Below are 27069 nucleotides of genomic sequence, written 5' to 3'. Positions count from 1 at the left end.
TAGTCCAACTTCAAAAGTGTCTATAGTCTTTCAAAGTCTCAACACTATTGAAATGTTCTAAATTTAAAGTCTGTTCTGAAACTCAGGGGAATTCTCTAACTGTAACCCCATGTAAATAAAAGCAAGTCATGTTCTTTTAACCTATGATGGCACAGAATACACTTTCAGCTTTGTTGCCAGAACATACATTTTCTCGTTAGACTGGTCTCACAAGGAAAGCTTGTATGCAGCTTTCCTCAGCAGATATCTCAAGGTTCTGGCCTCTCCAACATCTTAGGGTCTCCAGAGCAATCCAGGCTTTACTTCCACAGTTTCATACAAAGGTCTCTCACAATGGCTTTTGCTTGGTAACACATTGCCTGGCCATATTGGCTCTTTGTTTGCAGTCAGCTTGGTAAGGAACCTGGGCTCCTTGCATCACATTTGCAGCATTTTTGATTGTCTTCCTTTCTAGGGTCAGCAAATTCCCAAGCATATTCTTATACAAGTTGGAAGATTAGATGGTGGGGTCTTTATTCCAGTGCAGATCAAGCATCCCCTTAATCTCTTTATCTCTCTCATCTCAAGCTTTGGCTGCCATATTGTTTCCTGGTGCTCCTTTTCTCTTTAAGCTGTACATATGTATTTATTTCTGCCCCATGATTTTTTCTTGTTGTAGCTCTGTTTAAGAGTGGTCTTCAATAACCAGGTAGCTGATGGTAGTGTTGAAGTCTCAGTATAGAGAGGAAAGGAACATATGATGTCTGCCAAGAAATTTACAGGCAATGAGTTGTGTTAACCCAAGAGAAAGTCTAGGTGGGATCCAGATGGTGATGCTGTAGTGAAAGAGTGTCTAAAATCTTTAGGTCTTATATCATGTCACTACATGCTCTAGATACTGAGATATTAATTACAAGATTAAATGTGTTCTTTTAGGTTTTAATCTTGCTTTCTATCTCTATTCTTCCATTTTATTTATTTATTATTTGTATACAATGTATATGTGTTCAAATAGTTGTGAAATCTTCCATATTTGACTGAGGATGTTAATTTTGTGCTATTGTATGTCAGATATAGGTAATAGCTCACAGTTATAATTTTTTAAAATTCAAAACTTGGCGAAATGAACAAATTTCTTATGATACATCCAACAAAATTCACTAATGAAAATAGTTATCTGCATATCACTACATCTACTAAAGAAGACCTCAGAAAAAGAAAACTCTAGGTTCAGATAGTGTCACAGTTGAGTAATACCAAATTTTAAAGATAAAATCAAACAAGATGTGAGCACCTCTTCCATAAAATGGAGTAGTGAGAGTGTTAAAACCAGAAAAATTATCAGCCTGTGGTCCTCAGGTACAGCAAGACTTCCCAACCACCATCATGTGAATATCTTTAGTAGTCAACCACAGCTGCTATGATTTCATGAATGCATTTTTGCAAAGCTAAAGTACAATCCTAATTTTTAAAGATATTTAAATAATTTAAAGTAATGCTGTTGAGTGCTAGCAGAGAATGAATTCTACTAGTGAATGAAATGTAGATCTAGCCCTAACCTTAACCAACAATAAAATTAATAAATTATGAATAAATCTCCTTGATATTCCATGCAAATGTTACAAAAGGAAAAGTTTTTTTTTAATAGAAAACTCCAGGAATGAGATCCATTACTCAGTGTTAATTGAAAAGCAAAATAGGAATGTTGAACAATATTTTGTGTAATAAAATTTCATAATATCAGCACTTATAAAATGTATATAATATAATGTATATAATATAATAAAGTACATATAAACAATAACTGAATGTGTGATTTTGTATAATACATAAAACCAATTTGGTATAATATAGTATATTTTATTTTTAATAAACAAGAGATTTGAAATAATGCATGGCTGGTTAGGTAGTGTAAGAGTAGGTCTCTGTATACTGTTGTGGCTCTGGATCTCATATTGTGGAGCACATATCAATTTTGAAATTGAAAATAAAAAACAAGGGCTAAGTACAACCCTAACTTTTGAAGATTTTAAAGATTAAGTTTTAAGTTATCTATTCTGCTTTGTGTTGGCAGAATTTACTAATTAAAAAAATAACAGCAAGAATGTAAAAGAGAGCCCATTGTAGGGCAGTTTAGTCCTGTGTTTAACTAATCCCATATGAATTGAGAATGAATTATCTCCTGAGCATACACTGAGTCCATGCTCTTATTAGGAAAATTGCTTGACCAAAGGGAAGCCAGGTTGAATGTTATCAGTTGATTGGTACATTTTTCCTCTGTCTCTCTATATTGTTTGGTTTTCAAGAAAGATGGGTCATGACATCACTACATACAAGTCTTGAATTTCTGTTTGCATCTTCTGTTCTTTAGTTGAGTGTATCAGGGATTTGTACACTGTCCAGAGAAGGTAAAGCTGTGTTTATGCTTGTATAGATTTCAATCTTTGTCATATCCAGAGACCTTCAAAAGGTTTTACCTTCTATTGTCTTAAAATCTTATCAGTTGCTTCATTTTCTTAATGAATTTCGAGGATGTCAATTGTGTGTTTTATAGCACACACAGTTGCAGTGAAGCAATAAAAGAGACTAAAGGTATTTTACTTTCAAAGACTAAATATATTTTCATTTCTAAGTGAGGCTGTCAGCAATCTTTCAAGCAATTCAGCATGAACTTTTTAATGTGACAAGCTTCAGTGTAATAAACAGAGCCAAGAGTGACCTAAATGAGAAAACTTCTGGAGAATATTATTAATATGTGTTATTAATTTTGTGTTTCAAGTAGCAACATTTAAGTTATGCTGTAGACTAGGATTTTATATCTGATTGGTATTAGCATAAGCAACAAATCGTGTGTTTCATATTTGTGAAGAAAAGAATTTTTATCTATCATTGAAAGATTTACTTTACTGGGAAAATGCAAGGATCCCCAATATATCACTTAAATACATTTATTACTATTAATTTTATATTTTAGTATGTTTTAATTATCATGTGAACTACAAAACAGTACCTGTAAGTTTTGATGAAAAAGATATGTTTATTCCTAAAGAGAAAAAACACTGAGACTCAGAAGACTAGAGTAGGAAAAGGTGGATAATGCCCATTATCAGCTTTATTACTTATCCCTTGCTGAAATCCCTGCTTAGAAAGTAGTACATCACATTTGGTGATAACTTATACACAGACTCTATGTTTCTGTTAAACATCAGAAGAGAATAGGACTGACAGAAGATTACAGTGTAGAACCCTGTGGTTTGAAAAAGAAAATTCTAAAGAAAATTTTATTTATTCTGTTGATTCCTTGAGAAGGAAGGCACTATTATAATTTGAGATAAAAAATCATTTGTAAGAGTTATTTTTTTTTGTCCTCGAGAAAGTTTAAAGATAAAAATTACAAAGTGAGCTTAGTAAAAAGAAAATCTTAAAATGCTACAAGTACCTTAGACTTCATAGAAAGTAGTTATTGATCCCTGGCTCTGTTTAAATTGTTTTCTCTGGTCTTTGTTTTATTTCCCACAAATTAAAAATTTACTTATTTTTATAACTAAAGAAAATCTCACCTTACTTCTCTCTTGGGAAATACATTTATTCCTGGCCATTTTAAACTACACATGTATTAAGGTTGAAAATAATTATGACAGTTTTAGGTTTAGTAAATATGATCAGGTGCTCAGTTTGTACCTATAAACTAAGTTTGGAAATAGTATTAGAATTAAAATTAAATGTCATATATTCAATCCTGCAAGCATACAATATGTGAAACCAGAAAATATTGAAGGTACTATTAAAATTTTGCTACACAAATCTGAAGTTCAAAGGTATCTTATACTTAGAATTATATCTAGAACTTATACATAGAAATTATGGCTGTGCAATATTTTTGTGTATAGAAAGGCTTTAAACTCCCATTTACAAAAATACTTCCTTTCAAGAAAATGTTTTTGTTAAAGAGGAATGAGCAGATATTAGACAATCTTATTGGAAGTGCTCTATGGCTTTATTTCACTGGATATAATAATTTCAATATTTAAACATTTGTTTCTTTTACATTGAATTTACACTTTAATTTCTTTTTTATCAATAGATTCTATGGACTAAAATCAGAATGAGAAACTACTCTATGATTACTGAGTTTGTGCTCTTGGGTATATCAGACTCACCAGAGCTTCAGGTTGTAATTTTCATTTTTTTATTCATAGCTTATATATTAAGTGTCTGTGGAAACCTAAGCATCATCACACTTACCTTGCTACATGCTCAGTTAAAGACTCCTATGTATTTCTTCCTCCAGAATTTCTCCTTCTTAGAAATTATGTTCACTAGTGTTTCCATCCCTAGATTTTTGGGGTCAATAATTACTAAAGTCAAGACCATTTCCTATAACAACTGTTTGGCTCAGTTATTTTTCTTCATTTCCATGGGTGTTTCTGAGTTCTTTCTTCTAACTGCTATGTCTTATGATCGCTATGTCGCCATCTGCAAACCACTGCATTACACCATCATCATGAACCAGAAAGTTTGCACCATTCTTGTCCTCATAGCATGGCTGGGAGGATTTCTGTTCATCTTCCCATTAGTCATACTGGTCCTCAAGTTAGACTTCTGTGCTTCTAATGTCATTGATCATTTCTCCTGTGACTACTTCCCCATCTTACAGCTCTCATGCTCAGATACAAGGCTTTTAGAGGCATTTGGCCTTTATGTTGCCTCCATCACTCTACTGTTCACACTGGCTCTAGTTATCCTGTCGTACATCTGCATCATCAGCACCATTCTGAGGTTCCCATCTGCCAGTCAGAGGAAAAAGGCTTTCTCCACCTGTTCCTCTCACATGATTGTCATCTCCATCTCTTATGGAAGCTGCATTTTCATGTATGTCAAACCTTCTGCCAATGAAAGGGCATCACTGACCAAAGGTGTGGCTGTTCTCAACACTTCAATTGCTCCCATGTTGAACCCTTTTATTTACACATTGAGAAATCAACAAGTAAAACAAGCCTTCAAAGATTTGATTAGTAAAGTAATGTTTCATAAAAACAAATGAAAGCACAGGTTAACCTGAATGTCATTATACCCCTCAAAAAGGAAGATTGGAATTTTATATTATGAGCTCATCAGTTTCAGCTTTTTAAAAAAAGTATTTTGGGTGTGTAGGTGTTTTCTCTCATGTATACCGGTGTACACTTCTGTGTATGTATTGTAAAATTCGTACCCACCGAGACCAGAGGAGGGCACTGAGTTCCTTGGAAGTGGATACTGGGAATTGCACTGGTGTACTTGGAAAGAACAGCTAGCTCTTTTAATGCCTGTCCCACCTGTTTATTCCCTCAACTTTCATTTTAATTTGAAAGTTACTATTTTATGTTTTTCATTAAATCTATGTAGGTATTATTTAACATTTTCTCTGCATTTAAACATTCCATTCTAGAGGACTTGTGGAAATTAGTGTAAAATGTTATGGCACAGTTGATAGACATTCATACTGTGGAATATTAACCTGTGTTTGGTTATGATCTTTGTGTCAAAAAAATATGATGCTAATGGTAAAATGCATTTGCTTCTTCTCATTTTCTTCTTCATTTTATTGGGTACAATTTTTCAATCTTTCTTTTCTAACCTTGTTACAAATGTGTATTGTATTGTATTGTATTGTATATTCCTTTGGATTGTGTGTGTAGTCTATCATGGTTATTCCTTTTTGTGCTTATATTTGGAGTTTGTGTACATGTGTGAGAATGTGCATGCCTGTGCGTGTGGAGGTCAGAGGACAGTACTAGCTGTCCCTATCTACCACTCTTGCCTTGTTCCCTTGAGGCAGAATCTCTCACTGAACCTGGAGTTCAGCTAGGCTCACCACAAACAAGCCACAGTGACCCACTTGTTTCTGTTCTCTTCTGTTCCTGGGTTACGAGCATGCATGGAACTGTGCTCAGATTTTATGTGGCTGCTGATACCCAAACTTGGCTCCTTCTGATTGTGCAGCAAGCACTCTTAACCACTGAGCCATCTCTGCTTGTCCAGTCTACTGCAGTTCATTACAATAAATTAGTCCCTTGAGCTGGTGGAAGAGAAGATATCATACATTAAGCTACAGAAATGTATGTAAAAATATGTCAAATAATTAAAAAATGCCTTCTGCCTGATACTCTTCCTTTTACAAGCTGTTCTCTTCCAACTTTTCAGTCAAAGTAATGCATTCATTATCTATAAAATGGTAAAACTAAGACTAAAAGTCATTTCAGTGAGAAGGGGAATGATTTTATAAATACTATAATTTCTGTGTATCAGATCATTGTCATAAGCTGATATTGTCACTATTCCAGCCATTCTGGATGTTATAATATTCTATGGAAATTGGCAATAATATATATTCTTGTATCAATATAGAAGATGGTAGAAGATTCTGATTTTGCATTGATTCTTTAGCTAATAGCTTAATTTATTTTTTTCATGTTTTAGAATTTCATACATGCTCACAATGAACTATATCTATCCCTAGTGTCTCCCTTCCAGCTCACTCCCTGCCAACTTCATGCTTTTTTCATGTTCTTTCTTCATCCATAAGCCACTTAGTGCTGCCCATATGTTCATGGATGTGAGGCCACCTTCTGGAGCAAGGGAACCTACCAGAGGCCACACCCTCAAAAAAGAATAAATCTCTCTCTTCCACCAACTGTACACTGCCAAGGGGTGGGGTCTGGAGACCTGCCCTGTCTGTGCTGGATTTTGATTGGCTTGATCTTGTACAGGCCTTGTGCAGGGGACCATAGCTGCTGTGACACCATGAGTGTGGTGGATATGTCATGTCCAGAAGATGTGCATAACAATCCTTCCCATCTTCTGCTTCTTATGTTCTTTCCACATCCTCTCTCTTGATACTCTCAGAGCCATTTGTGGAGGGTGACTACAATAGATGTCCCATCCAGGCTGAGCACTCAGTCATCTTGTGTACTTTGACCAGTTATGTACACCTCCACTGACTGCTGCTCACTTGCAAAAGAATCTCTTCTGGCAATGATTGAGAGCTCCCTGGGTCTGTGGATATAAACATAAACACTTAGAAGGTATTTGACAACGTCACCATTTTAAATAAAATTAGACCTATGAACTCCCCTTCCATGGACCTTTGACCAGGATTACAGGACAAATATGGAATTCTGTCCTGTGGAGCAGGCCTCAAATCCGGTCAGAAAGTGGTTAGTTATCCAGAATGGTCTTATCCCTATTGCACCAATAGACGAATCTTGTCTAGCAGAACAGACTCAGTGTACGTGCTGGGTTTGATTGTTGATGTCTTTTCTCCCCACCAGCCTATCTGGGACTTTTCAGCACTATGAAAGCTTGTACCAGGGAGAAAGTTCCCTGAGTGATTTGAGACTGATTTCTCTATTTCTTGCAGTCAAGATATATGGTGTCTTCAGGACTTGTGTTCTTACTATGTGTTATGTTGGATAACCACAGGCAATGGTAGTATGCCGGTGTCCCACTGCAGCCCAGATTCAGGTCATGAGATGGGGAAGGGGTGTTGGTGGAGGAAGAATTGTCTGACCGTCAGATGAGTTTCACGCAAGGGGCCAGCCCCTAATAGTTCAAGGCATCTTTATTTATGCTTCAAAAACAAACATGTTTTTCCCATCCTCCAGTGTTGACTGACCTCTGGCAAAAACAAAGATGTGAAATATGTTCCCCCCAACTTTTATATCAAAACAACCTCTAAACCAAAAACAATGTTCAGCATTTTGCTAGCTTGGCTAAATATCACATCAGACACAAATTTGTTCTCACAAAGCTAAAAGGTGATAAAGATAGGCACACATTTTCAAAAACGATAATATCATTCAAAATTTAACAAATTATATTTAAGGAAATAGGAGTAATTTGCCATGAGCTTGCATACAGTTAGCTGATACTTCTTTAACTGCCCATTAACTTTTATTGCCTCCTATCCTGTCAGCCCTGAATCAGAACAGTTCCCAGTGTCTGGAGTGACAGCAGGTATTTCCAGATAAAAAAATCTGAGAAGCATCAGGTCCCAAAGAATTTTAGGGCAAAATATTGCAGAAAAAATGGGGTTTCTGAGAATGATCACATCTGTGCCACGTGTGACTGACAAAGTGAAACTATAAACTACCAAGAGAATCATCAATATTATGAGAGAGAAGAGAGCGTGGAGGATGTGTGGTCCCAGCATTATTCTGCACTGTCCCAAAGTCCAGTGGATTTTGTCCAGTGAGAGACTTTCTCTTTGGATTTTGTCTCGCAGACACCTATTGGACAAGCACTCATATTCTAATCTGAAACTAGGCCACACAGCTCCCAACAGTAATAGGCCGAGTATTCTTGCAGATCTCAAGGCTCACCCTGCCAATAAATCATGGTGAGATATCTGATGTCTGGTACTTCAATTTTCATTTAACAACCAATGTCTTCTGGGAGCGATGTTGTCCATCTATGGATCATAATTCCATTTGAGTTCTTATTTTTAAAGCTGTATTTCAAAAGTAACAGCTCAACTTTAGTCAAACTAAAGCAGATCACATGAGGCTGTAGTTTGAAATGATATATTAAAATTATATTAAATGATATATTTTGTTTTAGTGTATAAAACCAATTTTGTACTGATTAAAAGATGGGAATTACTCTTTCTATCTTTGTATTTATTTCAAATCCAGGCTATATAGGACTGTGTTTAAGGAAATACACTTGTTCATAGGTGTATTCCTACACCTATGATTGTATTTGACATTTGCTAGCTACATGAATTACTCTGTATTACATAATCTCTCTGAGCCATAGTGCTTCATTTGTGAATAATAATAAAAGGCCAACTGAGGTTAAAGGTAAAAGTTCACAGTGATTCACACAAATGTTACCATTTGAAATTACAACTACTGTGACTATCCCTTTCCAAGAGAAGAATTAATTCCATTTGAAAGAAAAATGATGCAATTACTACAGCTATTTTTGGAGTCTGAATGCATCAGATCTACAAAGAACAATTTTTAATATAATTTTATTGGACGTCTCAAAAAAATCTCTAGAAATTATAATTCCATTTTAAACAAAGGAACTGAAGATTAAGGAAATTAAGTGACTCACTTGACACCAGAAATCTCATTAATGCCTATTTGTGGTTTTATTCTTGATCTTCCTAATGCAAAGCCCACATACTTATTTATTTATTTTTAATTAAAATAGATTTTTTCTATGCAATATACTCTGATCACAGTTTTTCTCCCTTAACTCCTCCCAGTTACTCCCCATCTTCTTTTTATCTGACTTTGTGACTTCTTTTTCTCTGTTTAGAAAACAAACAAACAAGAAAAGACAAATAGCAGAAGAAATACACAGACAGAGAGACACACACACACACAGACAACGCCCCCCCCCATGAAAACCCAAAATTGGAAACCATAATGTTTAAACAAAAGAGCAGTGAGGTTAAAAAAAATAAAGCCTAGACAAAGAATGATAACACAAAATATTTTCCAAAATACCACTGTGTTCTTTCTTTTTTCCTTCTTTCTTTCTTTTTCTTTCTTTCTTTCTTTCTTTCTTTCTTTCTTTCTTTCTTTCTTTCTTTCTTTCTTTCTTTCTTTCTTCCTTCCTTCCTTCCTTCCTTCCTTCCTTCCTTCCTTCCTTCCTTCCTTCCTTCCTTTCTTTCTTTCTTTCTTTCTTTATTATTGGTTTTTTGAGACAGGGTTTCTCCGTATAGTTTTGGTGCCTGTCCTGGATCTCACTATGTAGACCAGGCTGGCTTTGAACTCATAGAGATCTGCCTGGCTCTGTCTCCTAAGTGCTGGGATTAAAGGCATGCGCCACCACTGCCTGGCCTGAGTTCATTTGGTGTTGGCCGTCTACTGCAGGGCATGGGCCTTGCCCTTACCTGTGGTTTTTATACCCAATGAGACTCTTTGGAGAACACTAATTTTTCCTTTGTGAGCTGTTGTCAATTGGAGATAGCTTCTTTATTAGGGATGGGAGGTTATCTCCCCACCCCCCTCTCAGTGCTGTCCCCTCCATCCCCCAATCTGGCTTAGCTGTGTGCAGGCCCTGTGCATGGTTCCACAGTGTGTGTGAGGTGATACATACGTCAGCCTGTTGTGTGTGCAAGACACTGTTTCCTTTGTGTCTTCCATCCTCATTGGCTCTTGTAATCTTTCTGCTCTCTCTTCTGCAGGGTTCTCTAAGCCCTTAAGGAAGTGGTTTGATGGAGACATCTTGTTTAGGATTGAGTGCCCCAAAGTCTCCCACTGTCTGCACATTGTTCAGCTGTGTGTCTCTGTATTTGTTCCCATCTACTGCAGAGGGAAGCTTCTTTGATGATGGCTGAGCAAGATACTTATCTCTGGGTATAGCAAAATGTTGTCATGAGTCATTACATTGGTACAGCCATTAAGCAGAAGAATAGTATTTGGTTTTTCCTATGTCCCTGGCCCATCTAGTCCCAGGTTCTTGGCCACCTGGACAGTGTTAGGCATGGGTTCTATTTTGTGGAGTGGGTCTTAAACCCAATTAGATAGATAGCCTCTGTTATAGGACCCAAAACACCTGTAGCCAGACAGGTATAGACCCTCATGGAGAATATACTATTATTACTGTTTTGACTTGGCATAGTATGAAGCTGAATCCCAGTGACTTACCGCTGTACTCATAGATGAATGTAACAATCTACCATCATCAGAAAAGTCTCATCAGTTGGTAGCAATAAACAAACACACAATTGTTTGAGAGGCAGGGAATAAGAAACTTCAGAATATAGCCAGTTAGGCTATAACTGGCACCTGTATCGCAGCCTGTGTGAGCCTGTGTGGCAAAGCTGTGGACTCACTGTCAACTCTGGATGGGGCAGAGTGAGAGTGCTTTTCCCTCAAGATGACCTTCTAGAAAAAATTGTATAAACTATGACAAGCAAATGTATTTGAAAGCAAGGACATGAACAGAATGGGCTGGCATGTCCACCTCATCTCGGTGGGAAAGGCAAAGACCTAAGAGGAATATTCTGGGTTCTTTTCACATGATCAAAGACGATAAGACACAACACTGGTTATATTCCCTGTCTATACTTGTATTTGTTTAAGCTAACTGCAAATGTCATCTCATGTTTTGCTTTCCTTAATAATAAAAGTGATGAGTGCTTTACACTACTCTTGAACTCTAATGCTTGGAGGCTTTGGTTACTCCATGTTGATATTTTGGTATATCCTTCAATTTGTGAAGATTTAACCTTGATGGCCAGGGTGGGTTGACAACAGCCCCTTTCTTCAAGGCTGAGGTATCATTGTGGAAATGGAGAGGAAAGATTGTAAGAGCAAGAGCTGGTGGGATGACAAAAGGAAATAGGGTATTTAAAACACGGCAGAGCAGTTGTACATATAAATTCACAGTGATTGTGATTGTGACAACATTTACAAGATCTGTGCAAGGTCAAGCCATGGTCAGTATGGAAATGGGAGGTAGACATGATGTTTACCCCTATCTGAGTAGGTATTTACGATTAATGACTGTTAGAGGGAGAGTTCATTTTCTTTTTTTCTTCTTTTTTTAATTTTTAAAAATTTATTCTATGAACTTCCAGAAATGGCTACATCATTTTCATTTTTACTCTTACATTTGATTAAAAAACAATCCTATGTTTTCTCCAAACCTTCATTTTACCCCTCTTTTTAGTTAAAAATAGTCTAATGGGTTTGAAATGATACCTCACTATGGTTTAAATTTGTATTTCCTAAATAACCAACAATGTTGAATATGAATCATCTAAAGTCTGAAGAATTTTGTAGGACTTCTCACTACACAGTAACTTCTATAATCAACAAAAATTAGAAATTGTTTTGTTTGGTTGGTTTTTTTTCTGTCTGTTTGGCTTTCCATGATATAGTCTTTTTATTCATTCTATCATCCTGCTTTTAATTCTTCAGTGCTCATATTATAAAGATTTCCATCATATCTTTAATATAGACAGTAATCACAATGCAGCTATATAATTCCATTGACTTAAGATAGGAAATGTTTATTTATTGCTTGTAAACATTTCTGAAGCTCTCTGTAAAACAGAAGATCTATTGCCTTCTTTATGATAGCTTAATATTCCAATCTAAAAAATAATAAATGAGAAGAATGAGCAGGGGTACCACAAGATGTGTTAGCTGTGGATCAATTAATATAAGTATGTATGTAAATGCTGAAAAAGAACCTGTAAATTTATATGCTCGAGTTCATTTTCTTTAATAGTGGGGCCCCTGGGAGGTGGACCATATTCCAGTGGAAGGACACATATCCAGGAGTATATGGGTAGCACAAACTGTAGTTGATGTTTTTTTTTTTTAAAGAGTACACAAAATTGGATGGGTAAGGAAGAAGGTATGAATTATGGAGGAGTTGAGGGAGGGGATGTTATAATAAAAATATTATACAAAATCCTCAGTATAAAATACCATAATATCTTATACATTTTATTTGTTTATTTTATGAATGATCAATAAATTTATCAGCACTGAATAGTACTCCATAGATGTAACACCTAGAAACCATAACAATGACCAGCGTGGCAAGATATTCCTAAAGGAGCAAGCAGTAGTAGAACTTACACCTTGGCTGTAACCAAGAACTCTCTAATTGGACTTAGGGCCTGCTCAGCTTGAGTGAAATCATGCCTGTTGCTGGAAACCTAGCCAACTGGCTAGGGATAGTAAGGTTATGGGAATTAGAGGAGAACCTACTATCACCAGTTTACTAGACCAGTGTAATTCCTAACTTCATTTTATAAACTTTCCCTATACTCACAGGTAAGTATAGCTTTTATCATTTATCAAGGAAACTTCTCTTTGCAACATATGGAGACCATTACAGAAAACCACAACTGGTCAAAGTGCAGAGATCAACAGATTGTGAGGTACCCAGCACCAGTGGATACACTTATAATACAACTCCTGCACCCAAGGCTCAGGAAACATTGAGGAAATGACAGGAATTTGCAGCCATGATACCTCAACAATTTGGCTGAGTGAACAAGACATGAGCATGGAAGAAAAGGGATCATGGGATGGATTAGAGGGAGGAAAGGGGAAGAGGGGAAATGATGTAATTGTTTTATACTTAAAATGAAAAATTTTAAAATTATTTTATATGTATGGGTATTTTGCCTAAGTGTGTGTCTGTGCATCATGGTTTTGCGCTGTCATGTTGGTGCTGAGAATCAAACCCGGGTCTTCTGGAAGAGCAGCCGGTGCTCTTAACTGCTGAGCCATCTCCTTAGCCACCACATTTTTCTTTTAAACTCATTTTCTTTTTTTTTTTTGTTTTTTGTTTTCATTCATGGATCAAAATTCCTATTGGACATCTATAGTTTTCTTAAGCTATACTTTAGGATATCTTTATGCTAGATATATTTTAGTAAGGCATCAAATACTGTATTAAACACAAGATAAAACATCATTTGTATTTATTATTGCAAATCATGAAAGTAATAGGATTACATAATAACCACTATCACCATAGTGTAAAGATGAAACTATTAACACTATTACTTAATAAGATTTAAATTTTATGAGACTGATGTGCTACCTACAGTGCTAACGAGGCACCTGCTGACCCTACCCGCCATCACAGAGCCTTTGTCCAGTGACTGATGGAGGCAGATGCAGAGATGCAGAGCCAGGCACCAGGCTGAGCTCCGGGAATCCAATTGATGAGAGAGAGGAGGGATTCTGCAGGTGAGGGACATTGAGATCATGATGGGAGGATGTGCAAAGATGACGGGCCACACTAGTGGAAGCCCATGAACTGTAGACTAGTGGCTGTGGAGCCCCCATGGGACTGGACTAGGCCCTCTGGATACGGAAGTTGGTTGTATGGCTTGAACTGTTTGGGGGGTCACCCAGGCAGGGGGATCGGGATCCGTCCCTGGTGCATGGGCAGGCTTCTGGGAATCCAATGCCTGTGGTGTGAGGCCTTGCGCAGCCTTGGTGCAGTGGGGAGGGGCTTGGACCTGCTTAGGCTCAGTGTGCTGGGCTCTGCTGACTCCCCATGGGAGACCTTGATTTGGGGGATGTGAAGATGTGGTGTGGCTTGGGAGGGAGGGGTGGGGGAATGGGAGGAGGGAGGGAGTGGGATCTGTGGGTGGTATGTAGAATGAGTAGAAAATTTCTTAATAAAGAAAAATGAAATAATGATTTAAATATTATCTGTAATATTAAATATAAATTGTTCTAAACCCATTCTTTTTTCTTAGTTTATTGTTTAGGGTAAACAATAAAGTACCAGGGGTTCCTCCACACTCACAGGTTATGCAGGAGTCAACTAAAAGGTGGAAAACAGTGGAACAAAAAATTGTATATATAGTGAACATGCTCATCCTGTAGTCAGAATTTCCCAAACATTGTAGCTATTTGCATAGAATTTACCCTGTGTTCAACACTTTCAGTAATTGAGATGATTTAAAATATACAATAGGATGTACACAGGAATATAGAAATACTGAGCCATTTAATATAAGGCATTTGTGTACACATTTTAGCACCCTCCTGGGGGTTCCTGAACCAATTCCCTGAGGATACTGAGGAATAGATAGAACTTAACATGGTGCCTGGGGCCAAGATCCTCTTGAAAGCTGGACTTAGAATAGACAATAAATACAATTATTCATTGAGATTGCCTCATCATTGTTTGCCTTAACTTTTTTTTGGTGTGAAGTCATATTTTTATTTCCTGGAAGTGTTTCATACATAATTATTAAGAAATTTAAATGAAATAAAGTTTCTCAGTGAGAAAGCTAAAGATAAAAATTTTAAAGATATAGTTTATGAATGGCATATATTTTTAATGAAAAGTTGACTCTCTCCAGTAGTAAATGTTTCTACTTCTTGAAGAACAGTGTGATTCTTTTAACTGAGTCACTGAAGGCCTGTTTGACTTGTTTGTTTCTCAAGGTGTAGATGAAGGGGTTCAGCATGGGAGCAATGGAAGTGGTGAGAACTGTCACACCCTTGTTGATGGCCACTGAATCCTTTGCAGATGGCTTGACATAGATGAAGATGCAGCTGCCGTAGGTGATGGAAACCACAATCATATGGGAAGAACAGGTAGAGAAGGCCTTTTTCCTTTGCTGGGCAGAAGGAAATCTGATAATGGTCCTGATTATATATACATAGGAAAGAACTACACACACAAGGGTCATGATAAATGTCAGCACTGCACAAACTATCACCATCTGCTCTATGAGCCACGTATCTGTGCATGAGATCTTCAGGAGGGGAGATGCATCACAGACAAAGTGGTCAATAACATTAGAGTCACAGAATTCCAGATTGAGGCCCAGGCTAAGTGGTGGCAGGACCACCAACAAGCCAGCTGCCCAGCAACAGAAGATAAGCCTTTGACAGATCTTGCTGTTCATGATGGTGACATAATGCAAGGGTTTGCAGATGGCTACATATCTGTCATAGGACATGACGGCCAGGAGAAAAAACTCTGTCACACCAAAAAGATCAGTAAAAAATATTTGAGTGGCACAGTTGTTATATGTGATTGTCTTGTCACCTGTTGAGATGTTGTATAAGTATCTGGGAATGCAAGCAGTTGTAAACGAGATTTCTAAGAAGGAGAAATTTTGTAGGAAAAAGTACATGGCAGTTTTTAGGTGTGAATCCATAAAGATGAGAGAGATGATTGTGAGGTTCCCAGTTATACTCAGCATGTAGGTGAGAAACAGAAAGATGAAGATCAGAGTTTTTAGTTGTGGGTCGTCAGTTAGTCCCAGGAGGATGAATGTTGTTAACGTGTGGTTTCTCATAATTGAATTGTTACCTCTAGTCTGCACTTAAAATTCAGAGATATCTGTTCAAGAGTAGCAATTAATAGGAGAAATATTATGAAACCCAACTCACATGCACTCACATTCTGTTTACAATCACAAACACACTGGTTGCTTAGGTCCTACAAGTAAGTAGTTTGATCTTTTCAGGGTAGAGATAGAAAATCAAATTGCCTTGTCTATACCACATTTCAAGATGTTATGGGTGCTTCCTTCTCTTTGCATTTGATTCTTAATTTGTTATTATTATTTACTTAATTGCTCTTTGGGTTCATGTTTTTTCAAGCAGTTTGGGTTGCCTGCTAAAGCTCCAAGAGACTGAGCTCCTCCCTAGAGGCAGAATCCTGAAGTCAAATTTTATACTCTCTTTGGCCTGTTCATGTGTTTATTGTGGTTTTGTTATTTATAAAAATCACATAGTTTAAAGTTCATTGTTATAGGCTTTCTATTTGCTGTCTAATATACTGGAGTCTAGTATTATAACTATGAACATTTGTATTTTCTTTAAACAACCCCTTCCTTACCCCATCCTTTCCTCTTAATTTTCAGTTCAAAATTACATTGTTATCCTCTCATGGGAAAAAGAAAGGAAATATCTTGAGGGCACACTTATTGTACAGTATGATAAGTTATATATAAAGTATATACTTGACATGATCAACACAATTGGTATTACTGTTTAATTTAGGAATGCATTGAAAATATCATTATCAATATATTAAATAAAAATGCCATATTTAACTGTTAAACCTGTCTTCAAAGATATCTCTGCTTCACTGTCACTTAACTTTGTGTTATATGGAAATAATGTTATTATTCACACATATTCCATGCTGAAATACTAAAAATGCAGTATTTGTGAGTTGCAGACATACTTGAACTATTCTACATCCTGATCCATGATGCTTTTTTTTCTGTGAACATGTTCAGTTGTCAATATACCAAAGTCACATTTTGTCCATTATTTATATTGAACAATTCATAGAAAATTAATCAAACACTATGAAATTTGTTTCAATTGAGGGACTTTGTAAGTAGCATGTGTATTTTTAACCACACAATACTCATAGCATTCTTTCATAGCTTACCTTTGTGGCCTCATATGTGTTTATCTGTCACCTTTCTTCTTTGTAATTTTGAGACATTTGTTTTTCTTGCTGATGTCTTTATGTAGCCTACTGTGTTTTATTATTTGTTAACATAACTCTTTTTATTTTCATCAACTTTTAATTTTGAAAAATGATTACTCCTCATCAGTTATATAACCGACTTTACCTGGAACACAAATCCAAAATGAAATACTTAATGTCTATACCTATATTCTATTTCATTTTGTACCTTTAACCATAACCAGTATGTTATGGTTACTAAACCTTTACAATAGGTTGCACGATGAAATAGGCACTTGGCTTACTTTCATTGCCTGGGGGGCCCAGCCTCCAGCACCACAGGGTTCAAAGGGAATCCACACTACATGGCATACTATGACTATTTTATCTGAGAGGTAAGGGGAAAGATACACATTCTCTTGATGGTTTCCTTCTTTATTCTTCTTCTGTATTCTCTATTCTTTGTTTTCCTGGTGATTTTCTTCTCTCATTCTTGATGTTTTCTTTCTGTCTTTTCTCTTTTTTACTCTCTCATTCATTATTATTATTATAATTATTATTTTTTATTTTGTTATTTTGAGACAAGGTTTCTCAGTGTAAGCTTTGCACCTCTCCTGGATCTCACTCTGTAGACAAGGCTGACCTTGAACTCACAGAGATCTGTCTCCCCTGCCTCCTCAGTGCTGGGATTAAAGGCGTGTACCACCACCACCCAGCTATTCTCTCATTTTTGATGTTTTCTTTCTAACTCTATCTTTATTCTTGATGTTTTTCTTCTAATTCTATCTTTAATCTTTCTTATCTCTCATTCCTGATGTTTTCCTTTTAACTCTTTGTTTTTTTCCCTTACAGATTTTATACCCCAGCAAAATCTTTTAAGCAATATAAAAATTACAATGTGTTCACATTCTGTTTTTCAAGTGAATGATTACAATGAATATAAGGAAAAAATAGCATGTGATCCTATAACACAAATCTTAAAAGGTCTTATTAATGAAAACAAACCCAGAGCCAGGTATTGGGGTGAATGCTGAAAGATCAGAAAAACAGAACCAGCGACAGCTAACCTCACCTCTCCAATTCCTTGGCAGATCTCGTTTTCTCAGACTGGAAGCCCCTGTGTCCTCATCCTGATGGATCTCAGCTGAACTGCTGCTAAAAGCCTAAAAACTTAATAAGGCTCTAGTTTCTGTTACTCATGCCTTACATGCCTTCCTCTGTTTCCTGCCACACTTCCTGGGATTAAAGGCGTGTGTCACCATGCCTGGCTTTTTCCAGTGAGGCTTTAAACTTTAGATTGTCTTCTTGGGTTTCTCACCTCAAAGCTATTTGACAAAAACATCTTAGTCTAACTTTAAGTTATTTTCAAAGCTTTGTTTCAGCTATGAGGCACCTAGAAACTTGTGAGTACATCTTCCAACATTAAGATTAAAAGACTTTGAGCCAGCCTGGCTCCTAGAACTCAGTTGTTTTCCTTAATTATTAACCTGAACTGTGATCTCTGCAGCTCCTTAGGTGAAACTCATGGGCCCTAGCTGTGTGACATTTCCTTGTATCTATTTTCAATCATAAAAACTCTACTTAAACTAATGTTATTATTATCAGTTAGACAGTACAGCTGAAGAAGAAATCGTCTTCATAATAATCCACAGGTAAAAATGCCCAGTAGAGCAGGATGTTTCCATGAGATAAACATACTACATTACAGGCAGTGGGGATGTCCCCACACCCATTCACACCATGCCAGATACCGGAGAGAGATGGCAGTGACAAACACGTGAAGTTACAGAGAAGCAAAAGACCTTCCTGAATCTGTGGTCTTGGGGCCTTGCCTATCTGAGATTCACCCATCAAGGTTTTGTTTCCTGGTGGGCTGATCCCCTGAAGTTAATAGCTTTCTGCTGCTCCTCTGACATGGCCACCAGCAGCTTACTTACCAGGAATAATTTTCCTTCAGTGCTCTTTGTTTCCAGTTCCATCCTTGTCCCTGAGTCTCCAATTCACAAATTTCTAGAGAACTGCATGTAGATATTTTTCCACAGCCGTCAAACTACCCCATCTTTAGATGATCTCTTATTCCTTGTTGCTTTTTTTGGTTAATCCAGGGCCTTGGACAAGCTAGACAAACACTTAGCATGGAGATACAGCTTCAGTTCTCATTGTTGTGCAATATAACTTTATTAATGGCTATACCCTACCCAACATCAAACACTCTGAAATAGCACTTAAATTGGTACTATATTAGAGTTCCCATTCCTAATTTTAATGCAGTCATGAAGACCTTAAACTAGAGGAACATGGGATCTGAGTCTCAAAAAAGAGGCAGTAGTTGAAAGAATAGAATTCATCATATTCACACTTGTTCACAGCCTCTCTCTCTTAGTTATTTAACCACAATTATTCTTGTAAATATGATTTGAAAATGATTATTTCTGGGAATCACTGATTAAATCTATTCATGTCTACAAACATAGTAGTCTGAGAATGCATAAGAGTTTAAATTTTCTGGTTTTAGTCAATTGCATTAACTTTCTCATTGATGATGCAATATTATCATAAGAAAATAACTTTCTTATTTTTTCTATCTCTGAAAAATAGTTTCAAAGGAATACCTGGTAGTTTGGGAAGAGCTGATGTTCTGCAGTCTTTTGCTCAGAGAGAGGGTTTTCAAATATCAAGCTTGATACTTATTATTAATTTGCCACATCTACAGCAAATAAACACAAGAGTCCTCAGTGACCCAGGCTCAGAAATAACTAATGAATCATCTATGGGAACATGGCCTTTGGAGACTCAATGAAGCATCAACACCACTTAAAAGTAACTGCAAGTAAAATGTACAATCTACTTAAAAGAAAACCTAGTCCAGTTTCTTATAATTAATTCTTATTATACGAGGTGTAAAATTTTTGTGTCTCACTTTCTGTATTATCAATTTGTTATGCAGTAGATAAATTACATAGCTTTAAAATATCACTCAGTTTTATTCTACAAAAAATAATGTTTAAATTTTGTTTTGAAAAGTTAATTAATTAATTAATTAATTAATTAAATATCAGTCTTTATGTGTGTACATGATTTGTGTGTTTACATATGGGTGTGTGTGCCACAGTGATTTGTGGATATCAAAGGACAAGTTTGTGTAGCTGTTTTTCTCCTTCAACAATTGTGTGGATTCAGGGGATCAAATTCAGGTTTCCAGGCCTATACAAGTGTCTCTACTCAATGAAGCATCTCGATGGCTCCAGAGTATTATTTTTGCAAGTCAAACTATGCTGCTGAGGAGATGGCTCAGTGCCAAGAGTAAAGTGCTTGATGTGAAAATATGAAGACCTGAATTCTGATCCCCTAACCCCATGTGAACTTGATTATGATATCATGATTTTTTAATCACAGGGTTCCTATGGAAGGTGAGAAATGGAGAGAGGAGAATCCACAGAAGTGTATGGGCTTGGCATCCTGGCAGACAACAAAACATTGTCTATAGCCCATTTCTTAATTGGACTGTTGGGCATTTTGATGTCTAATTTCTTGAGTTGTTTATATATTCTGGGTATCATCCCTCTGTCAGATGTGGGGATGGTGAAGATCTTTTCCCATTCTGTAGGCTGCCACTTTGTCTTGTTGACCGAGTCCTTTGCTCTACAAAAGCTTCTCAGTTTCAAGAGGTCCGATTGATTAATTGTTTCTCTCAGTGTCTGTGCTACTGGTGTTATATTTAGGAAGTAATCTCTGGTGCCAATGCATTCAAGACTACTTCCTACTTTCTCTTCTATCAGGTTCAGAGTAACTGGATTTATGTTGAGGTCTTTGATCCATTTGGACATAAGTTTTGTGCACGGTGACGAATATGGATCTATTCTCAATAGAGGAAGCTCAAATGGCTGAAAGACATTTAAGGAATTGCTCAACATCCTTAGTCATCAGGGAAATGCAAATCAAAACGACTCTGAGATACCACCTTACACCTGTCAAAATGGCTAAAATCAAAAACACTGAAGACATCTTATGCTGGAGAGGATATGGAGCAAGGGGAACTCTTCTCCACTGTTGGTGGGATTGCAAGCTTGTACAACCACTTTGGAAACCAATATGGCACTTTCTTAGAAAATTGGGAATCAGTCTCCCCCAAGATCCAGCTATACCACTCTTGAGCATATTCCCAAGGAATGCTCAATCATACCACAAGGGCACTTGCTCAGCTATGTTCATATCAGCATTGTTTGTAATAGCCAGAACCTGGAAACAACCTAGATACCCTTCAACTGAAGAATGGATAAAGAAAATATGGTACATATACACAATGGAGTACTACTCAGCAGAGAAAAACAATGACATCATGAGGTTTGCAGGCAAATTGATGGATCTAGAAAAAAATCATTCTGAGTGAGGTAACCCAGACTCAGAAAGACAAACATGGTATGTACTCACTCATAGGTAGATACTAGATGTAAAACAAAGGATGACTAGACTGCTACTCACAACTCCAGGGAGGCTGCCTAGTAAAGAGGATCCTAAAAAGACACAAGGATCGCCCAACGACAGAGAAATGGATGAGATCTACATGAGCAAACTGGTCATGAGGAGGTGTAATTAAGGGCAAGGTTTGCGGGAAAGAGAGGTTAGGGGAGCAGGAGATTCCAGCTGGATCAGGAACAAAGAGCAAGAACAACGAAAGCGATATCATGATAAATGAAGACCACATGAGAATAGGAAGAAGCAAAGTGCTAGAGAGGTCCCCAGAAATCCACAAAGATACCTCCACAATAGACTACTGTCAGGGTTGGGGATTTAGCTCAGTGGTAGAGCTCTTGCCTAGCAAGCACAAGGCTCTGGGTTCGATCCTCCACTCCAGATCTCTCGGACAATGTCAATTCAAAATTTAAAACTATAGAATATGAAATGGCAGAAGGAGACAGGATCTGGGTAAAAGCCATCTTTAAATTAGACTACTGGCAATGGTCGAGAGAAAGCTGGAATTGACCTGCTCTGGTGATCAATCCAAACACCCTCACTGTCGTGGTAGAACTCTCATCCAATGCAGTCCAATCGGTGAGAAAGAGGAGGGAAAGAGGAGGGATTGTACCAGCGAGAGATATTGAGACAATGATTGGAAAAAGCAGAGGGACAAATAGCCAAACAAATAGAAATACATGAACTATGAACCAATAGCTGAGGAGCCCCCAACTGGATCAGGCCCTCTGGATAAGTGAGACAGTTGATTAGCTTGAACTGTTTGGGAGGCCCCCAGGCAGTGGGACCAGGACTGGTCCTTAGTGCATGAGCTGGCTTTTTGGAGCCTGGGGCCTATGCAGGGGTACTTTGCTCAGCCTGGGAGGAGGCGACTGGACCTGCCTGGACTGAATCTACCAGGCTGAGCTGAATCCCCAGGGGAGTCCTTGCCCTGGAGAAGATGGGAATGGGGGGTGGATTGAGGGGGAGGGTGGGGGGGCAGGAGGGAGGACAGGGGAATCCGTGGCTGATATGTAAAATTAAATTAAATTATAAAATTAAAAAAAGGTGACGTTGTTACAAATAATGTATACTGCTAATAACAACACTAGATGTTGTCTGAACTCCACAGGGTATCATGGCATGTGCCATAAGTGCTGCCCCAACACAAACTGTAAAACTTCTTCAGTCAAAATAAATATTAAACATTTGTAGATTTGACAACTGTAAGCATTCTCAAAGTTAACAGAAATATAAATTTCCTTTTATGACATAACATATCTAATATTTGAGGTCATGTAATATTTTACATCTAAGAGTCTCTATGGTTCCAAATCCATTGAGTGTCCACACAATTTGAAACTTGTTCTTTGCCACTATAAGCATCGATGTACCAAGTTGTCTTTGTGGTTTACTGGTAGAATCCTATAGTAGACAGATTGTATGGTAGTTTAAAAATTGTTGTTTCAGTACTTTCATGTTTACCTCCATTTGCAGTAGTAGTGAATAAGAGTTTTTTGTCCTCCTCCCCTGTATCTATGCGTGGATTAGTTGTGTTTTGGATTAACAATTGTGACTAGGATGAGGTGGGATCTCAGTGCAGTTCAGATTTGTTTCCCCAGATACTCTTCATGGTCTCATGGATCAAATTTGCTTTCCCCCAATTGTTGATGATGATACTGAACATTTAAAACATGTGCTTATTGATCATTTGTATTTCTTCTGTTGAGAATGTACAGTGTAATTAGTTTGTCTTTTTATTGATTGCTTGATATTTCTGATGCTTAAGTTTAGAGTTCTTTATATATTCAAGACGTCAGTCAGATCTACAGCTGTCAAAGATGTTCTCACATTCCGAAGGCCATATCTTCACTTTCATAGTTGTTTCCTTTCTATGCTGGAGCTTTGACATTTCATGCAATCTCATTCTCCACTCTTAGAATTTTTTCCAGAAGTATTGAAATTATTTTCAGAAGACGTTATCTGTGTTTTCAATAAGATTTCCTGTAGTTATTTCAAAACTTCATGTCTTACATTACAGTCTTAACATATTTGAATTAATTTTTGTAGAGGGTGGTCTTTTCAGAGAGTCCCAAATGTCCTGGATGTTTTGTGCCTTGATATTTTTTCTTTTCAGGTTTAACTTAATTTTGGATGGAGGCATTCAATCGTTCTATCTTGTCTTCAATGTCTGAGAGTCTCTCTTCCATCTTTTGCATTCTGTGGTGAGGCTTGCCTCTGAGTTTCTTGCTTGAGTTTCTAATTTTTCACTTCCAGCTTTTCCTCAGTTTGAATTTTCTGTATTGGTTCTATTCCCACTTTCATGTCTTAATTTTGTTTTTATTTTATTCTACTGTTTGTGTTTTCATAGATTTCATCATGGATTTATTCATATACTCTTTAATGACCTCTACCTTTTTTAGAGCCTATTCTGAAATCCTTGTCTTGTTCCTCAGCCATATTGCTTTTCTCAGGGCCTACATAGTAAAGTTGCCGAGTTTTATTGGAACCATATTATCCTAGCTGTTATTGATTGTGTTTTTATGCCATCATTTAGGTATCTGGGTTAGGCTGATTGTAATTCTAGGTTCTGATATCTGATTGTGTTTGTTGGACAGGTTTCTGTTGCCTTCTCTGGTTCTTAAGGGAATGTGGTGGCTGTGGGTTGTGTGGTAAGGAATGCTTTTGTGATTTCTACCAGTTGTGACCCCTGAAGGTCCTTGGCAGAATGTGTTCCTAGATATTTGGAGCTGACACTTAGGAAGGAGAATGAACAAAAGGGGGATTTTGGGAGTGTTCACAGGAGGGAGTAAAGCAGTATGTAGCACCAGGATCTGCACTGACCTCTGGGAATTGGGGCAGAGAAGGAGGAGTGGCCACAGCAAATGGTCTGCTACAGAGCTGGGGATGACTTTGGGGGATTGGATTTGGAGGACAGGAGGGAGAAGGAAGACTGCCTACCTGATTCCTTGTCTATCATGACTCCCTGAAGAGTAACTACCTTATCAAATTGTTTTCCTACTGTTTTACATAAATTTTCATGATTTCAGTCTTCCATTCATTTTCTCAAAATATACTAATGCCAGATGCCTTACGGTTTTTCGCTAACAGCTAATACACCCCCCCCCCGAGAAATCTCAGGAAAAGTTGGTTAACAGGAACTTAAATCAGTTTCTTGTTCACCTAAATGGTTTATTCAGGTTTCAAACTGATGGTGACTAAGGAGGTCTTCCTAGAGAGTTTTTGACAGGAAATATTAATAAGATTATTCATAACCAAAGGAAGCATAGAAAGTCATTTAAGAAGTGCCAACTTTTTTTTCTAAGTGGCAGAATAGATAATGAATTCTAAAGGCCACATCTGCCAATGGTACATATTACTTCTACACTCATTTGATTAGCTTCAATGCAAAATAAAAAGGAGCACATAAAAGTATGGGAAAATGATAGAAAATCACAAACTATTGTGTTTCCAGGGATAGCAGACAACAATTTCAGGTTCACTGCAATACTAAACATATTCAAAAAATTGAGTTTTAATGGAGATAAAGAATGTCGAATCCATAATATTCAAGTTTAAAAAGAAAGTGTGAGTACAAACAGATCAAGTATATAGAAAAATATAGTAAAGCTTCAGATGCTATGTTCATTCACTCATCTTTTAATTTAGTCCTCTCCAATTTATATTACATCTTTGAGAGGATTGCAATTTTTTTAATTGAGTAATTGAAAGCTTGCTTCACTTGCTTGTTTCTCAGTGCATAAATAAAGGGATTTAACATTGGTGAAATTGATATGATAAGAAGTGAAATCCCTTTATTGATAGCTACATCACTCTTGGATGAAGGTTTGACATAAATGAAGATGCAGCTGCCGTAAGTAATGGAAACAACAATCATGTGGGAAGAACAGGTGGAAAAGGCCTTTTTCCTTTGTTTGGCAGAGGGAAATCTCAGAATGGTCTTGATGATATAGACATAGGAGAAGATAACACACACGAAGGTGATGATGAATGTCAGCACCGCACCAACTACTACCATCTGTTCTATCAACCACGTATCTGAGCAGGAGATTTTCAGAAGAGGAGCCGCATCACAACAAAAATGGTCAATGATGTTTGAGTCACAGAACTCCAGGCCCAAGCCTAGACTAATAGGTGGGAGAATGATGATCAGTGCTGCTGCCCAACAGAAGAAGATGAAGTTCCTGCAGATTCTGCTGTTCATGATGGTCATGTAATGCAGAGGTTTACAGATGGCCACGTAGCGATCATAGGACATGGTAGCCAGGAGGAAAAATTCTGTGACTGCAAAGAGGTCTATAAACAGCAGTTGAGCGACACAAGCAATATAGGTGATGGACTTGTCCCCAGATGATATACTATATAGAAATCTGGGGATACAAGCACTAGTGAGTGAAACTTCTAAGAAGGAGAAATTTTTGAGGAAAATGTACATAGGCGTTTTAAGGTGAGGGTCAGTCAGAGTGAGGGTGATGATGGTTATGTTTCCAGATAAACTCAACATGTAAGAAAGGAGCAGGAAGATAAAAAGCAGAATCTTCAGCCTAATGTCATCTGTCAGACCCAGCAAGATGAAGGTTGTTACTGTTCGGTTTCTCATCCTTGATTGTTGTCTGTTGTCCAGCCTGGTTGAAAAATAAGAAAGACTTTACTGATAAAACTTCAGAGTTCAGTCAGTGCTAACCTCAAGACAAGCTAGCTTGAGTGTCATTCTAGCCATTGGCTAATGAAGAAGCAAGCACAGAGTGCAAGCTGATCTCTATCTTCTCTTTGTGTCACATGACAGCTCATATTTGAATCATGTATTTCATACTGATATTCTCAAGTGTCTACAGTCTAGCTGTAATCTATACCAGTTTAACACATAATCTTATCAGCATCATTCCGTAAAAATTCCCTTTAAATGAATTTAAATTAATTGCTGACATCATCTAAGAGCCACATCCCTGTTGTTCTGTTTTGGATTAACCTTGTTTTATTTTGAGATGTATTAATCCTTTATTATAAATGACAGTGTCACCTAGTAATAACACATCAAGAGAGTAGACCATAAGTTTATTTCCATGTTCCCTTTCCTTTAGCATTCTATTTGTTCAAAATTGTCTCTGCTTTTCTACTTTCCACTTGTACATGAACCCATTTGATATTAGTATATTTTAAATTATTTGATATTAGTATATTTTAAATTATTTTGGCCAAAGTTATCACCATTTGCTTCACTAATTTAGCACAACTCAGTCTTTATTTACTTCACTTTTTCTGCTGCATGTATGGCTCTGACCTGTTTACCTCATGAAAGGCTTTATAGCTTAATTCATTAATCTCACATTTTCCTTAATTTCTTACTACATTCCCATTTTCCCTCATGGCTCCTTTACCTTATCTAATCTTTATGATGGGGTAGAGTAAATCACTTTTCAAGAAATTGTTTCTGATTCTGACTTAGGAGAGTTTCTTTTTCTTTTTTTAAATATTAAGATATTTTCTATTAATTTTACGTATAACCACAGATCCCCCTCTCCTCCCTCCTCTCACCCCTAGCCTTCCCACCCTCCCCTTTCCCACCCTCTCCAAGGCAAGGCCTCCCATGGGGAGTTAGCAGAGGAGGGTTTTTTTTTTCAAATGAAGTGACTTGAAGTAACAAAATGATGCTGTTTCATATCTGTGGGGAAAATATATGGTACAGTTTTCCAA

General features: G+C 37.2%; 3 protein-coding genes across 3 annotated transcripts; 1 reads left to right on the top strand and 2 right to left on the bottom strand.

Annotated features, from left to right (window-relative positions):
* Positions 1-4084: 4084 nt before the first annotated feature.
* Positions 4085-5023, top strand: LOC114681781 (olfactory receptor 6C3-like). The gene has a single exon (XM_028855488.1). It carries the CDS (start codon positions 4085-4087, stop codon positions 5021-5023), a length of 939 nt encoding a protein of 312 aa, XP_028711321.1.
* Positions 5024-14836: 9813 nt separating this feature from the next.
* On the bottom strand, positions 14837-15772 carry LOC114681769 (olfactory receptor 6C2-like). Its single transcript, XM_028855467.1, has one exon. It carries the CDS (start codon positions 15770-15772, stop codon positions 14837-14839), a length of 936 nt encoding a protein of 311 aa, XP_028711300.1.
* Positions 15773-25039: 9267 nt separating this feature from the next.
* On the bottom strand, positions 25040-25975 carry LOC114681778 (olfactory receptor 6C2-like). Its single transcript, XM_028855484.1, has one exon. The coding sequence runs from the start codon at positions 25973-25975 to the stop codon at positions 25040-25042; it is 936 nt and encodes a 311-aa protein (XP_028711317.1).
* Between the last annotated feature and the right edge of the window lie 1094 nt (positions 25976-27069).

The sequence above is a fragment of the Peromyscus leucopus genome, chromosome 18, assembly GCF_004664715.2.
Source record: "Peromyscus leucopus breed LL Stock chromosome 18, UCI_PerLeu_2.1, whole genome shotgun sequence".
Classification (NCBI taxonomy): domain Eukaryota; kingdom Metazoa; phylum Chordata; class Mammalia; order Rodentia; family Cricetidae; genus Peromyscus; species Peromyscus leucopus.
This window is presented reverse-complemented; position numbering and strand designations above follow the sequence as displayed.

Bases quoted from the DNA above. Each gene is read 5' to 3' on its own strand.
- LOC114681781 (XM_028855488.1), top strand. From the start codon at position 4,085: ATGAGAAACTACTCTATGATTACTGAGTTTGTGCTCTTGGGTATATCA.
- LOC114681769 (XM_028855467.1), bottom strand. From the start codon at position 15,772: ATGAGAAACCACACGTTAACAACATTCATCCTCCTGGGACTAACTGAC.
- LOC114681778 (XM_028855484.1), bottom strand. From the start codon at position 25,975: ATGAGAAACCGAACAGTAACAACCTTCATCTTGCTGGGTCTGACAGAT.